This window comes from Rhinolophus ferrumequinum, chromosome 22 (assembly GCF_004115265.2).
Source record: "Rhinolophus ferrumequinum isolate MPI-CBG mRhiFer1 chromosome 22, mRhiFer1_v1.p, whole genome shotgun sequence".
NCBI classification, from domain to species: Eukaryota; Metazoa; Chordata; class Mammalia; order Chiroptera; family Rhinolophidae; genus Rhinolophus; species Rhinolophus ferrumequinum.
In genome coordinates this window covers 51,001,344-51,017,436 of record NC_046305.1, presented here as the reverse complement: position 1 = coordinate 51,017,436, position 16,093 = coordinate 51,001,344, and the positions used below count along the sequence as shown (strand labels likewise).

The 16,093-nt window shown below is 38.7% G+C and overlaps 1 protein-coding gene across 5 annotated transcripts in view; it reads left to right on the top strand.

Annotated features, from left to right (window-relative positions):
- ARNT (aryl hydrocarbon receptor nuclear translocator) overlaps window positions 1-16,093 on the top strand; it is a 54,423-nt gene that overhangs the window by 18,045 nt on the left and 20,285 nt on the right. For 2 of the 5 annotated variants that reach the window (XM_033092647.1, XM_033092648.1), the window contains exons 2-7: window positions 431-542; window positions 3,241-3,285; window positions 7,993-8,037; window positions 10,731-10,775; window positions 12,819-13,032; window positions 15,713-15,926. In XM_033092647.1, coding sequence (XP_032948538.1) covers window positions 431-542; window positions 3,241-3,285; window positions 7,993-8,037; window positions 10,731-10,775; window positions 12,819-13,032; window positions 15,713-15,926 — 675 coding nt within the window. Of the gene's footprint in view, window positions 1-430; window positions 547-3,210; window positions 3,286-7,992; window positions 8,038-10,730; window positions 10,776-12,818; window positions 13,033-15,712; window positions 15,927-16,093 lie in introns of those variants that run through there. The other 3 variants (XM_033092649.1, XM_033092650.1, XM_033092651.1) reach the window with 2 other exon arrangements.

The following is a 16,093-nucleotide window of genomic DNA, read 5'->3' as shown; positions in this document are numbered from 1 at the left end:
GTTTAGCTCTACATACTTTTTTTTGAGTATTGGAATTTAGGTGATTTTTGTTTTGGGGTTTCCTGTATTTTCTTAATATAATAAAGCAATGGAGCTAAGTTATATATATTTGCTGCATGAGTGAAATGTATAAACCAATTTTTGTGTGTGTTTTAGATTAATATTATGTCACCATTACCAGGTTTTAAAAGTGAAAACCGTAGAGTATAGTATTCCTTCTTCCAAACTCTTATGAAGTGGGGGAACTGAAGTGGGGGGAATCTTTTACCAGTGTAAGAATTCTAGAAGAGCAATCTGGATATGAGTGTTTGTGTTTTCTAGCAAACTACTGAGATTTTTGTCCATAACTTGAGCCCTTCTAGCCAACTTGTTGTTGATGATAAGCAAGGACCATCTTTTGAAAATATGTATTTCCATTTTTCTCTGACAGAAATGACGTCAGATGTTCCATCCCTGGGTCCAGCCATTGCCTCTGGAAACCCTGGGCCTGGGATTCAAGGTGGAGGAGCCATTGTCCAGAGGCCTATTAAGCGGCGACCAGGGTGAGTTTGGGTGTCTTGTGTCGTGAATGTCTCTCCCATTAAGCCAGCCTGATTTATTTAGCTACTGAACTCTCTTGGCTATTCCTAACCCTCTTACTTCAACTGGTTATTTACTGCACTGCTTTCAGATAACTCTCTTTAGTCCCTTTATTTAAAATTAATTCTTTATTTAGAATTAATCTTTTCATCTAAGTTTCTTATAAGCATTTTTTTTAAAACCAAACATCTCTGCAAGGTAAAGGACTATGGTTAGGCCCAAAGATTTCACTGTTGCTGAGAAAACTTTTCTACCTTCGTTAAGCTTTGTTAACCATTTTTTCTACCTTCGTTAACCATTCTCAATCTTTTTGGGTAAGCTTTTTAACTTTTCTGAATTTAGAGAATGCTAAACTGGAGAATATGTCTCCTCTAAGTTATTGACACGTTGCTTGATTTGGAATGCAGAGTCCATTCAGTTCCAAAAGTATTTATGAAATGCCTAATTAGTGTGAGGTATTGTGCTGATTGCTAGTGGGAGACAAAGATAAATAAGATACGGTCCTGGTCTTTAAGTTGCTTATGTTCTGACAGGGATACTCACCACACACATAAATATAATACAAGGTAGAGTGTGCCAAGTTTGTAAGAAAGGAACAAACACAGTGCCGTGTGTTTCATCGTATGGAAATACCACAATTGGTTGGTAAAGATTGGGAAAGTCTTCAGAAAGGAGGTTTAGAAAGGCCTGGAAGAATAGATAGTATTTTGTCAATTTTTTGGTATTACAATTTTTTTTCTTTTTAAAAATTAGGTAGTTAATATTGTAGATAGCCTTTAAATTTTATCCCATGAATAGTAATGCAAGAGTGATCCCTGGGTTAAGGTGGCAACGTGAGTAACATGTTAAGACTTTCTACTATGTCTGCAAAGGCCTTACACATTTTAACTCATTTATTGAGGCATAGGGTGAATAAGTAACTTACCCGAAGTCCTGAAGCTAGTAAGTGGGAGATCTGTGATTGAACCTTGGGAGGTTAGCTGTAGAGTCCACTCCCTTAAACCCACTGTTGTGGTTATGTATAATAGCAAACAATTAGAAGCACTATAAATATCAAAACTAGGGGTTTGGGTAAGTTACGTTTAAAAATGGAACACTGTACGGCTATTAGAAGTGACAAATGTGTCAGTACAGGAAAATGTTCACAGCGTAGTAAGAGAAGAGGTTACAGTGTATGTAATATACCACTCTGCTAGCAAAAAAAGTGTAAAATCTGTGTAGTGTGTGTATAGCAAAAAGGTGAAAGGATACTCATGAAATTTCTGGGTGCTAGGTTTGTGGGAGACTGATTTTTTATTTGTTTTTAATTATTTCCAGATTTTCTGAAATGAATGTGTATTGGTAATCAGGAAAATATGTTAAAAGAAGCAATACACATTCTTTTAAAGAAAGATTGGAAAAGTTAGAAAGAATAAAATAGCAGTAATCCAGAGTCCTCTCTCGTGTAATTTCTTCATTCTTTATATATATATTTTAAAAATAATTATATAATTATATAGTTTTATATAGTTTGGTCTTTTTACCTAATCATATATAATAACCTTTTCTTTTTATTGTTACATGTTCTGGGTATACATAATTTTTAATAGTTGCATAAAGGGACTTAATTCCTATTTTGGGACACTTAAGTTGTTTTGAAGATCTTGCTATTTATTATATATAATGTTCAATGAAGATCTTTGTACATAAATTTTTTCTAGTTATTTCTTCAGGATAGATTCTTAGAAATGGAGTTACTGGGCAAATAGGTAGAATTTGACAGGTGATCAGGGGCTACAGGGAGGAAGAGGAACGAATACTTTCAGGATTGATGCTGTGTACATATATAACCCATCACGAGAGAGGCCCGTACTATCAGCTTGTCACACTAGTATAGATGCCACGAGCTCACTGGGTTAAGGTAGTAATGTGAGTAATGTTTAGTTTAATAGAGTGCAGAGACTAACAGTAGATCCGCCTTCCTAGTTACCTACAACCTTCCCTCATTCCCTGAAATGAAAGTCACCTCTGCTTTCACCGAACATCTATAGCATGTTGGTTGTGCTCCCCACGTGGCCTTTTCCCATTCTCACTTGTTTTATATTCTCTTTGTCTAGACAAAGAGTCCCTCGAAGGCAGATCTCTTGCTTTCATCTCATCTAGCAAAGCGTCTTAAATGTAGCGTATTGCATGTTAATCAGATGAATGGAGCAAAGAAGCATTTTTCAACCACCTTCTGATCAGGGTCTTACATCACTCCCTTATATAACATCGCTGTTTTGAAAGATGTTTCAGAGAGCTGATAACATCACTTAGAGTAGACTACAGAAATGAAAAAGGACCTGAATTATTCATGTTAGTTTTTTCTTGTCCTTTTTGTGTGGATTCCTATTCCTTTTGTAGAGGACGTACTCTGATGTAAAACTCGGGCAAAGGTTGACTGCTTCCCTAGAAATATGTAAGGTAGCAGCATTCGGTACCCTTTTTTGATTGCTCACTTTCCTTGTCCTGTTGGGTGCAGAGAGGAAGAGGTAACATAGCTTTGCTTGACTTCTGTCTACTTCCTCTTTCCCTTCTTCCATTTGGGTGGGTGTTCAAGTAGCTTATAGGTTGAGAATATTTAATTTCTGAATGTTCTGTATTATCTGTAAGCTTACAGTATTTATTGTTGGCTTTCCCCAGGTTGGATTTTGATGATGATGGAGAAGGGAACAGTAAATTTTTGAGGTAAGATTTTGAAAAACTTTCTCTAGATTTCTGATATTAAAAATTAGTTCATGATCTCTATATTTCTGACTTATAATATTTTCATCCTTAGGCTTAAGGAGAGTACTTCATCCTAAAACTAAACTTTCCTATTATATTATGCCCCATAAAATTTTCAAGCATTCTGTTAATAGCTCCAGAGGAAGTTGCTCAATGAAGAAAGGGCAGAGACTTTACAAGACCCTCTGTGTCAGTTATCTATTGCTGTGTGTGTGGCTTACAAACAACGATTTCTTCTCACAATTCTGTGAATTGGCTGGGTGGGTGGTTATTCTGCTTACCTTGCCTCGACTCACTCATAAGCCTGCATTCCGCTAGCTGGTCAGCTGGGACGTGGACTCGGCTGACATGGCTGGATGTCTCTGTGTGGTCTTTTATCCTTACGGAAGCCAGACTGAGTTTCTTTGCATGGTGATGACTACAATCCCAAGGGTGAGTCCTTATCCTTTGGACTGTAGGATGTATTATACCTTGTAAGTAAGTGCTTATCAAGTCTCTGCTGTGTATTGACATTTGCTGATGTCCCGTTGGCCAAAGCCCTGCGTCAGTGTGGAGGGGGGTTACACAAGGGAGTAGATCCTGGCAGGTGTAATTTGTTGGGGATCCTCTGATATCCCATGACGTCACCTACAGAGCAGGAGTTGGAATTTGTGTCCTTGAATAAAGAATCTCCTGGAGCATTGAAAATGGACTTTCCAATATATTGATGAAGGAGTTCTTTCAGAGAAGAAATAATCGTTCTTGCTGAGACCAGTAACTTGGTTTTGTTTTTATGTAAGGAAAGCAGTAAGAGTCAGAGAAACGAAGATAACCTGGAATGCAACCTGCCTTTTTTCTTTCCAAAGTTAGAAATATTACCTGAGTAGTGTCTACATCGCAGAGGCTCAGCTACTTGAGAGAGAGATAAAGGAGCCCTGTGTTTTCAAACTGATTTTATTATGCAAGTGTCCAGATTTCATTTCATTTATTTGTTTGTCTTATTAACTAAGCTTTTAAAAATAAGATAAATACATTTTGTTGCAGAATTTTTGAATCATGCAAAGTTATATCTAGTGAAAGTACATTTTCCTTTCACTTCAGACCTGCAGAACCCTTCCCCTTAGCCAACTACAGTTTCCAGTTTATTGAGTATCCTTCCAGAAATACTCAGTGCATATGTAAGTGTATTTAAATGTACTCATACACACACTCATCATCTCGGTTTGTTTTCACACAGAGGATGCTCATATTGGAAGTTGCTTGGCATTGTTTAGTTTTATAATGCTTGTTTAGTTCAGTCAGTGACATATCTTTTTTTTCTTTTTCTTTTTAAGTAACGTGTAAAGTTAAGGCTTGTATTTCTAACTACTGACTAGTTAGTTGATGAACCCTTCCAGATATTCTTGAAAACAGCAGCTGTGGCTTGGCCACCATAAAGAAATAGTTGGAAAATATTGAAGAAAATAATTCTCTAAGAGAACTCTTCAAACTTAATGAGTGTCAGTAAATGTGAAGAGGGGAAGAGATTTCAATTTTGGGGGAAGGATAAACTTTTTCAAACAGTTCTGTTGGGAATTCCTCTAATTGGGAATCCCTAATTGTAATGAAGACACTCGTAGCGGAATTATGTTGTGCGTATGAATGGGACTTGATACCTATCCACTCTAGCCCTGAGTCACTGCCTTTATTTTCACAAAATCTACTAGTAAGAAACTACAGTTGACACTTGAACAATGTGAATTTGAACTGGGTGGGTCCACTTATGTGTGTTGTTTTTTTCCCCCCAATAAATACACAGTTGGCCCTCTGTACCTCCAGGTTTCGCATTCATGGATTCAGTTAACTGTGGATCAAAAACACTAATTTAGATATGTGGTTGGGAGTCCATGGGTATGAAAGGCAGACTGTGTACATTGTTCCACGTAATTTTATATAAGGGACTTGAGCATCCGTGGGTTTTGTTATCCATGGGGGGGTCCTAGAGCCAATCCCCCGTGGATACCAAGGGACAACTTGAGTTTTTGGGGGAATCATAAGTTATATGTCGTTTTTTGACTGCACGGGGGTCAGTTCCCCTAACCCCTCCCATATTGTTCCAGTGTCAACTGCACCTGCAAATCCAAAAAGGTTCATTGTCCTTTTCCCAACCATAAAAAAATGACTGTCATAATTCATCTCACCCGGTGGGTCATTATGCCTGAGAGGGTATCACCAAATTTCTTTGACCATCAGTACTTTTCTACTCTGATTAGGGAGTGAAAGCCATATTTTCATTGTATCTGTAAATCAACATTAAATCTCTTTAGTGAATGCTACTTTTGGAAGTTGTAATTTGTTATCTCTTTCATTGCTTTGTTTATATATCATTTATATTCTCTAGACAACATCTATAAAGTTATTTTTAAGACTATCAAGGCTTTGAAACTCTAGGTACACTCTCAGAGTTACTAGTACCTGGTTAGTGCTTCTCAGACTTGACTGCATGGACAACTTCACCGGGGGTTCTTGGTAAGATGAGGTTCTAATTCAGTAGGTCTGGGGTAGGACCCAGCGTTCTGAATTCTGATAGATTCCTTGGTGAAGCTGCTGCTCCTGGTCCACTGAGCAAGGATCTAGAAGACTCAGTCTTGAGATTCAAAATTAACATGTAAATTATTGGTCTCTGTTTTCAGTTGAGGCCACTTATTTTCATTAGGAGTTTGTAGCATCTGATTCATAGCATATTTTGTCTCCTAGAAAAGGACATAGACCATTTGTCCTTGGCTTGAAATGCCACTGTATCTCCATGTTTGCTCATCCTTCCACTTCCACTTTCCAGTTATTTTCAAAACTTTGAAAATTCTTGGGGTCAAATTAGTTGAGGACTTATAGCCTGTGAAGGAGCAGTATAAATTCTGGCTCTAATTTAATAACGGTTTGACTGCAAATTTTATAAGACTTACCTATCTCCCAGAAGCACTTCCTGCCCAAATTTGATAGATCTTTGCTTTACCCTGTGCCAGTGAGAAAAGGAAAATATAGATCATCCAGAAAATACAGTAGTGTTTTTAGAGTTAGGTTTTCTTCCCTCGACACGTCCTCCTTTGTGGTTTCTGTAGTAACAAACAGGATTTATTAGCTTATTAAATAGAAGTTGTTGGAATGAATGGATTGTGTTTCCTTGATCAAAGATTTAAGGTGCGTTGTTTAAATCATACTTTATCTCTTAAAAACTTCTGCACATTAAAAACAAAACAAAAACAAAAAAACGTCTGCACATTAAAGGAAACAGTGAAAAGTAACCAACCCATGGAATGGGAGAAACTATTTGCAAATAATGTATGATAAGGGGTTAATATCTATAATATATGAAGAACTCGTACAACTCAACTACAACAAAAACGATTTAAAAATGGGCAAAGGATTTGAATAGACATTTCTCCAAAGATATACAAATGGCCAACAAGCACATGAAAAGATGTTCACCATCACTAATCATTAGAGAAATGCAGATTGAAATGGAGAGATACCACCTCTCGCCCATTAGGGTGGCCACCATGAAAAAAAAAATAGTGTAACCACTACGGAAAACAGTATGGAGATGCCTCAAAAAATGAAAAACAGCATTACCGTATGCTCCGGAAGTCCCACTTCTGGTTATTTATCCAAAAGAATTGATCTTGGAGAAATATTTGCACACTCATGTTCACTGTCCCATTTGCACAGTAGCCAAGAAGTAGAGGTAATCCAAATATCCATTGACAGATGAATAAAGAAAATGTGACATATACATCCAATGAAAGAAGGAAATCCTGTCACTCTACAACATGGATTAACCTTGATAACATTATATTAAGTGAAATAAGCCAGTTGTGAAAAGACAAATATAGTTGACCCTTGAACAACTCAGAGATTAGGGTCAAATTAGTTGAGGTTTATAGCCCGCGCAGTCAAAAATCTGAGTTTAATTTAAGTCAGTCCTCTGCGGATGTGGCTTCCCAACTGCTGATCGAAAATACAGCTGACCCTTCAGCAACGTGGGTTTGAACTGCGTGGGTCCCCCTACACATGGATTTTCTGCATGTGAGTGGACCTGTTCAAACCCGTATTGTTCAAGCGTCAGCTGTACTGAATCATTCCACTTATAGCGGTACCTAAGGTAGTCAGAATCAGAAAAATACAAAGTATGGCAATGGTTGCCAGGAGCTGGCGGCGGGGCGGAGGGTTGGAATGGGAAGATGGTGTTCCGTGGGTATAGAGTTTCAGTTTTGCAAGATGAAAAAGTTCTGGAGAGCTGTTGCACAACAACGTGAATATAGTTAGCGCTACTGAACAGGACGCTTAAAAATGCTTAAGATGGTAAATTTTATTTTACGTGTTTTTTGCCATAATTTAAAAAAACAAAACTATTCCCTAACCTCAGAGTGGTGCTGACAGGGCAGTCAGCTGTGCCCTCATGACAGTATCTTTTTTTTTTTTTTTTTTTTTTGTAGCGTCTGATAAGTAATGGCAAAGGCGACATCAGAAACTTGAGAAATAGTAGTGGGTTTTTTAAGTTCTGTGGGATGCTGTTATTATCGCTTTGGCTTTCTGGTGCTTTTCCATGGGCTTTTTTTCTGTTGAATATTTTACTCCTTTCTAGTTTTCATTTCAGAGTGAAATAGATACAACAAGTGTAATGCTTTGAACTAATCCTTTTTTCTCCTTCAGGTGTGACGACGATCAGATGTCTAATGATAAGGAGCGGTTTGCCAGGTAATGTCTTAGTGTACCTCGGTCCGCGTGGTGGGGCCAGGCAATTCATGCATACTGAGTTTTAATTTTATTTCTTTTTAAAGTTAATATTTTTCAATTACAGTTGACATTTAATATTATATTAGTTTCAGGTGATATTTATGTAACTTATGAAGTGACCCTCTGATAAGTTAATTTTATTTCAATGAGAGTTAATTTCTCTGTCCAGTCTCTTTCCTGTCCTGAAGCTGGTGAACTTAGTACTGTAATTACCGTTTGTGTTCAGGTAATATGGCTTCAAACTGATGGCACATTTTACAGTGTTTTTTACATATCCGATAGATAGCTGGCTATGCAGTGTGCTGGTTGGGTGTCCACAGGAAGACAAGCAACGTGAATGCCTTGGTTGCATTTATTATTAAATGGGTCTGCAAAGTCTATACAGATCATGGGTTTATTCTTTTAAGATGACAGCGGAGGAACAATTTTTTGGAGACTGGAGTTTCGATGGAAAGAAACGTGTTTAAATTACCCATCAAGATGAAAAATACTTTGCTCTTTATTAAACAGTAAATCCTTTTCAACTCATATTGGTTTTATTTTTAGTTTTTAAGAATTTTATTTTAGTATTTTGTTTTTTGGTTTTATTTTTAGAAAGTTCATTCTGTATATCATTAAGTAGGGAATTGTTTTTTAAAACTTGAGTATGCAGCTACCTCAGAAAAATGAAGAACCCCAAATCCAGCACTTAACTCAGCACTAGGTACTTTATTTCCTATGTAAGATGCCGTCATAGGCTTTGAATGGCAAGGTGCCGCGTAAAATGCACATGGGAGTCTTCTGTAGTAGCAACCTGGAGGCTTGATCAAAGAGAAGCGCTAGAAACAGGGCCGTAAATAGGAGGCTGGTGAAATAATAAGACAGCTGTAAAACCACCAGGACTTGGGCTAGAGTGGTGGCAGTGGCGACAGGAAAGGAGGGAATTGAAGAGATTTTTGGAGAATTTGTTTATCGAAGTAGATACTTGTAAACACTTTAGGATGTGAACCATCTCTAAGATGAGAAATGAATCAGCTACTGGGGGAATAGTTTTTCAAGCTGCATTAGAAAGTCAGGCTGTCAAATAGGAGCGGTGGGGTCACAGTCTCTCTTGGCTGAAATTCTAAAAGGCTATGAAAACATGACCTGAACTATTTTAGTCTTCATTTGTCCTGCTTAACGTGAATATTTATACATCACATATTTCATTAGGAAATGTTAGAGTGGATAGGGATTATGGATCTGTAGTAGTGGGAGGCAGTAGTAATAGGCTTCAAACAACAGAACTTCCTTTACGATATGATTTGTTAAGCTGGTTCACTTCACATACCCTCCTTAGGAACTCAGTAGAGGGTCTTCAAAAGCTGAAAATGTATGGATTTTCTCAACTTAAAAAAAAAAAATCTGTACTTTTTCAGTTATTTTTAATTGGGGAATATTGGGGAAACAGTATTTTTTCCAGGACCCATCAGCTCCAAGTCAAGTTGTTTTCAATCTAGTTGTGGAGGGCACAGCTCAGCTCCAAGTCGTTTTCAATCCAGTTGTGGAGGGTGCAGCTCACTGGCCCATATGGGAATCGAACCTGCGATCTTGGTGTTACGAGCACTGCCCTCTAACCAACTGAACCAACCGACCACCCCTGTACTTTCTTAAGAATCTGTAATAACTCAATGAACATGAAACTTTAAACTACTTACTGTCACTCAGTTCTCTTTCTCTTCTAGTTAGTATATGTAAATTTTGACGTGTTTCTCATCATTGTTACTTTGGGTCTCTTTTTTTTCTGCTGAGGATTTTATAGAAACTTTGCCATATATTGGTAAAGTCATTGTTCTTGTCATTTTTAATAGCTAGTCTCTCAGCCTGTTGATATAATTAGACCTATTTTTGAGGCTTCTTAATCTATTTATATGACGTATTTAAAATGGAATTGATTATTAATACACTGACCTACCAACACCTCGTGTTTCTTCCTCTGCCACGAGACCTTCCAGTATTTCAGTTTGGAGTTGGTACTGGGGCACCATCAGTGTATGGCTTTATTGCAGAGAAACGAACGGGAAAGTGACCAAAATAGAAATATTTCAGGATCAAATCAATGATAGGGAAAATGCCGGGAACTGAGCTCTTAGTTTTACTGACATAATTTCTCCAGTAAAACCTGGTTGGTTATTTTGTCTGTGAGTACGTGTGTGTGTTCCTATGTGTTATAGAAAGATTGTATTTGTGGTCACTTTTTTGACATTTTTATCCTGATTTCCTCTTTGATTATGTGGCTGTCACTTCTTTCCAGATTGGGAACAGTATGTGAGAATGGTAGTCTCTTGTTTGGTTCTGTTCAAGCTGTATATCCTTGGTCTTTATAGAGACTGATTGGCAAAATGCTTTCTGTGTTCAGATCATGTTACTTATAATGAATATTGGCCTTGCTTCTGTGTTGACCTTTGTCCTGTAAGTTATTTTTTCTTTATCCTAACAGATGGCTTTGTAGAGTTACAGGCAAGGTTCCTCCTGTCCATATTTTCATTTCCCTCTGTTCTCTGCAGCTATTTTATTCTGTTTCCTTTTCCTTTTCTTTCCTGTCTTGCTTTCTTCCCCCTTGCCCCCCTTCCTCCCTTTCTTCCTCCCTTCTTATTTATTTAAATTTTAGCTTAGTTCATTAATTCTGTTTTTAGGTCGGATGATGAGCAGAGCTCTGCGGATAAAGAGAGACTTGCCAGGTAGGAGAACAGTATCTCTTAGCATGATGAAGCAGGTGATGCTGCTTTTTCTGTCCTTTTCTTACTCTGCTCTTTCCTACCCCTTTCTCTTTGTGTTTTTCCTTATCTATGACAAGAGGGGACAAGACTTTTTAGAAGTCTGTGTGTAACAGGAACTTTGGCTTCCCCCATCAGCATGTGGGTGGTGCGTTGAGGGAATTTTAACTTAGGAATTGAAGCAATTGCTGTTTGTTTTCTCTTTTCCTCCTTATCTCAACTCAGCCCTAACTTTCACAGAATAAAAAGGTTTTAGAATAAAAATGCAGCTGTATTACCGGTTGGTGCTTTAGCAGGGACATACTCTTTTATCAGAAAGCTAATAAATATACTTGCGTTTGCAGTGAGTTTGGGGCCTTTAGGCCTCAGCATTGACTTCAACCTTTATTTTCCTATGTAGAGTCACAGCCTAGATTACTGTCACAGCACTGCTGCTGTGGCTTTGGTGATGGAATCTTCTGTGGTTTCCTGCAGAAGTTTCAGCAGCCTTGATGTGGCTGTTTAAAAGATCAGCCTTTGGGACCTCAGTGCCAGAAATCTGTCAGATACTAGGAAGACAGGTGCTTTCAGTCTGAGTGTGGAATTTTATGTTTCTCAGACAGAGTAACTCAGTATGGACTTCTGTGGGGAGACCTTTTCTCCAATTGGAGAGCAGACTTGTTGATAACGTAGAAATAGCGCAGAAGAAATGTTGTGCCCAGATTTTTCTGTTTTCTGGTGTCTGTGATTTGGGACAACTCAGTGGCAGATAGCTCATTGACCCCAACACCTAGTTTTCCTACTTTCCCCCTCTTATTGGTCATTACCTCTTTCAGCTGGGTCCCAAGCTTATTTTGCTGCTATTTCAAGTCGTGCCTCCTACGAAATTTTTTACTCGTCAGAAAACTGCTGCGGCCTGGTGGGAGGGGCCTGGAGGCAGCCCTTGGAAGAGTCACTTAAACTCCTTGACCTTAGTTTGCTCTTCTTATAAAAAGATTTATGTTAGATTAGTGGTTTTCTTTTTGTTTTGACAAAGAACTTTTGTTCAGATAGACTCCTTAAGGGGTAACAGCAGTAAGTGAAAAGACAAAGCAAAGCTGCCCAAGTAGAAGCAGAGACGCAGTGTGTTGTTTGGTTCTCTCCTGAGGCATTCCCAGGGTAGACGCTGAGGACCTATGAGGCATTTCAGAAATCCAATTTGGAAACTACTGTGTTATTATTTTTAACAATGATATCATTCTGTCTTGATTTTGAGGGTGTAAGTATTAGAGACGTGATATACTCCTCATGAGATGCAAGATGTCTATTTTCAGGCCTTTCACCCTCCTCCCCACTCCACTCCTACTCTTCAGTTCACTTTGTCCCAAACTGGGGACCCATACGGGACCTCTAGTAGATGGCATCTTACAATCTGTTGAGCTTGGTGCCCTGGCACCACACCGAGATACAGAAGGTAGGACTTCATGCGTTGCTGGGATGAATAAAACTTCAGAGTCTTCTAATTCTGTCTTCTAGTGTTGAGAGTCAGAGATAATCTTAAGAGAAACAACAGTTTATAGACCAAGGGTGTTGATTCTATCAATTCTTGTATCAGCTGTTGAGCAACATACTTGTGTTGGAAAAAACTGGTCATTTTATGCTTTTAGCCTTTAAAAAGTTGAATTAGTAAACAAGGAGTCAACAAGGCTGAGGTTGTCTCTCAGGAACTTAAATGAATAAAATCAACAATTTTAAGACTCAGTTTTTTGTTCTGAGGGAGTGATAATTTATGTAGAAGATGGAGTTTCTAGGGAATGGGGAGAATTGTTGGTATCTGCTTATTCTCTGTCTGCCTTATTAGTTTCTGTTCCATGCTTGCTCTGCATGAGAAGGTTGGCAAACCTTCCTTTAACTTCTGAGACTTAAGCACTCCTAAATCTAAATACCGCATTTCTTCAGCAGCTCACTTGGTATCCATATCACTCTCCCTGCTCCCAAATGGCCAAATGTGAGCACCTGGATGGGACTTCTCCTCTCTTTTCCATGCAGGGAAAATCACAGTGAAATTGAACGGCGGCGACGGAACAAGATGACAGCCTACATCACAGAACTGTCAGACATGGTACCCACCTGTAGTGCCCTGGCTCGAAAACCAGACAAGCTAACCATCTTACGCATGGCAGTTTCTCACATGAAGTCCTTGCGAGGAACTGGCAATACATCCACGGATGGCACCTACAAACCGTCTTTCCTCACTGATCAGGTCTCTGGGATATATGGCGCTGAGTCTAGAGTCTGTTGAAAATGTTGATCTTTTTGGAGTAGATGATTATAATCCTGAATAGTGGAGTCAGAGCAGAGCTGAGTCTGTAGATTGTTGAAAAGACAAGAATTCGGGTCTTAAGGAAAAATTCAGACCATAGGAAAGTGAGTTTTAATCCCTAATAACACTTGTTAGCATTGGAACAGTGAGAACCAGAAGACTTGTGAAAACTATTTCTCAAGCTTGTAAGTATTTTAGTATTTCACTCATGAATACAGCCTATATGATGGAAGAGCAGTGGAATTGCAGGAAGAAGAGATCACTGTGTCCACGGAACCAGTCCTCTTCCTTGGCTTTAGGTTGTGAAAGATGGAAGAAACTGATTTCTTATTTCTGCAGCAGCTTCCGGTTTTAGTGACAAAAGGAATCTAACAGGCAGTTGTCATTTAGAGATGTGCCCTGAGATCTTTGATGCGCTATGAAAAGAATGGAGCAGGCAAAAACATTGCCAGTCTTTCAGGAACTCAGTCTGAATATGCATATGTGAGTGGCAGGATACACACAGAAGTGAAAAATGATAGGAAAATGCATACACAGAAGAAATACCTTTAAAAACTTATTAGTGCTTGCTTCAGCAGTACATATACTAAAAAAAAAAAAAATCTTATTAATAATTTACATGGGACTAGATACAGTAGATGCATACTGGAGGGATGGCTAAAGTGAATAGAATGACCAGGCCTGAGTGAGGATGGTCAGCAAAGACTTCTAAAAGTAAGGAAGCCATGTTCTGTCTTGATTATTAAAAATAACACATGGTTATTGCAGAAAATTTTGGAAAATCTAGGAGGTATAAGGAAGAAAGAAATTGACCTGTAATGCCACCCTTTTATTCAAAGGATTAGAAGGAAGGAAAGAATATGGCTTGGAAAAAAGAATTTTCCATGTAAGATGGTCTCTATGAAAGCACATATAGCACAGATTTTATATATATATATATATATATGTGTACATTGAAATAGTTAATCAGTTCTAATAGTACACATACAGAGATTGAGTCAACAAACTCCAGTTATGTACCTTTTGTGGGCTAACCAGGTGCTTTGTGCTGTGAGAAAAATGAAGAATGATAAGAGATTGTCACTGGTGGAGGCAGGCGTAACAGAAACACAGAATCAGTTCTATAACAGAGGTGCAGTAATGAGTCCTGTAGAAACGCAAATGTGGAAAACAAAGGCTAGCGGAATGGGGTTGTAAATCCTGGGAATAACTTGAGCAAAAGCCTAGTGAGGATCATTAGGTTATTCAAGGAAAATCCAGTAGTTGAGAATGCCTTGGCAGATCGTGGAGAGGTAGGCTGGGACCTGTTTGTGGAACATTAGGTGTTATGTTAAAGAATTTAGATTTTAATTTTTAGGCAATGGCAAGCCATCAAAAACGTATTAGTACATGTGGAAACATTTCAAGGATGGATGGGAGAGGGTGCAAGCAGGGAGCCTACTTCATTAGTCTTGGCCTAAGATGACTAGGACACTCACCGAATATTGGAAAAGAGAATGAATAAAACTGAGTTACCACTGGAGTGTGAGAGAGTCATTAGATTTCCAGGCTTGTAGCCTGTGAGGAAGGTGATCCTGTTAAGAAAGGGAATGCTGGGAGAGCACAGGATTGTTTTTGGAAGGGGAAATAATGACAGGTTTTGAGATGTTGAAATTGAGTTGCTGGTAGAATATTTATTTGAAAATGCTTAACAGATACTTGGAATTCAGATCTGCTATAAAGCTCAAGAAAAAAAATAGACAAGTTTAGAGATGTAGACTTGGCTATCATTTCATAGTGGGGAGGAGTGGATATGATACCTCAGGGAGAGAAAATGGGATAAATAGAAAAGAACTCAGGATAGAACCTTCAAAATGCCTATACTTAAAGACTTGATTGAAGGAAAGGGAGCTGGAAGTAGGGAAGGGACATTTAGCAAGGAAGCAAAGGTTGGGGTGCGGTGTCACAGAAGATAGGGGAAAATAAAATTTAAATGATAGAAGGGACAGCGTTGTCAGATTCTGCAGACAGACTGAGTAAAATGATAAAGCCCAAGAAAGGGGACTTGAATTGGCAATTAGTCAACTCCTGAAGAAAGCATGAATGCTGTGGTTTAGAGTGACAAGTGCAGTGGATGGAGAAATGCAAGGTAAGAGAACAGAGCCAGTGAATCTAACTAGCATTATCCTTAGTATATAATCTTGGCATGAGAGCTGATTGGGCAAAGTTGAAGGAAGATTTGTATAGAATTGAGAACACTTGATCACCTTTATAGATCTGAGAGGAAAGAGGAAAACGGGAATATTTGTAGGGGAAGATCCTCAAGAATCCAAAGGGGGTGAAATCCAAGTACTCAGTTATCATTAGTGGGAAGTCTTTTTTTCCCCTTCTTGAGTCCTGAGGTAAATAGGACGAGGTGGAGAGTGACATAGACACAGTGTGGAAATACCTATTGGAAAAAATTACCTTCCTGTCAGGGAAGGTAATTACATTCAGGGTGCAAAGCTGTGGAAGTGGAACAGGCAGGAGCCAGCAGTTGCTTATGGAGAAAAAATACGGCCGGAAGTGTCTTCTTTCCATGAGTACGAATACTTGTTTGTTCAGAGTTCAGTATTAACTTTGATTTCCCTTCCTTGGTCAGGAACTGAAACACTTGATCTTGGAGGCAGCAGATGGCTTTCTGTTTATTGTCTCGTGTGAGACAGGCCGGGTGGTGTACGTCTCTGACTCAGTGACCCCGGTTTTGAACCAGCCACAGTCGGAATGGTTTGGCAGCACCCTGTACGATCAGGTCCACCCAGATGATGTGGACAAGCTTCGCGAGCAGCTTTCCACTTCGGAAAATGCCCTGACAGGTATGAGCCGTGAGGATGGGACATGCAAGGAAGTCCTTTCTTTTTTTTTTCTCTCCCTGAGATAGAAGAGTTTCAGCTCATAATTTGTTTACTGAATCTGGCAAGGCTTCTAGAATTTTCTTCATTAATGAATATAATCAGTTCTTTGTATTCACATGCAGATAATA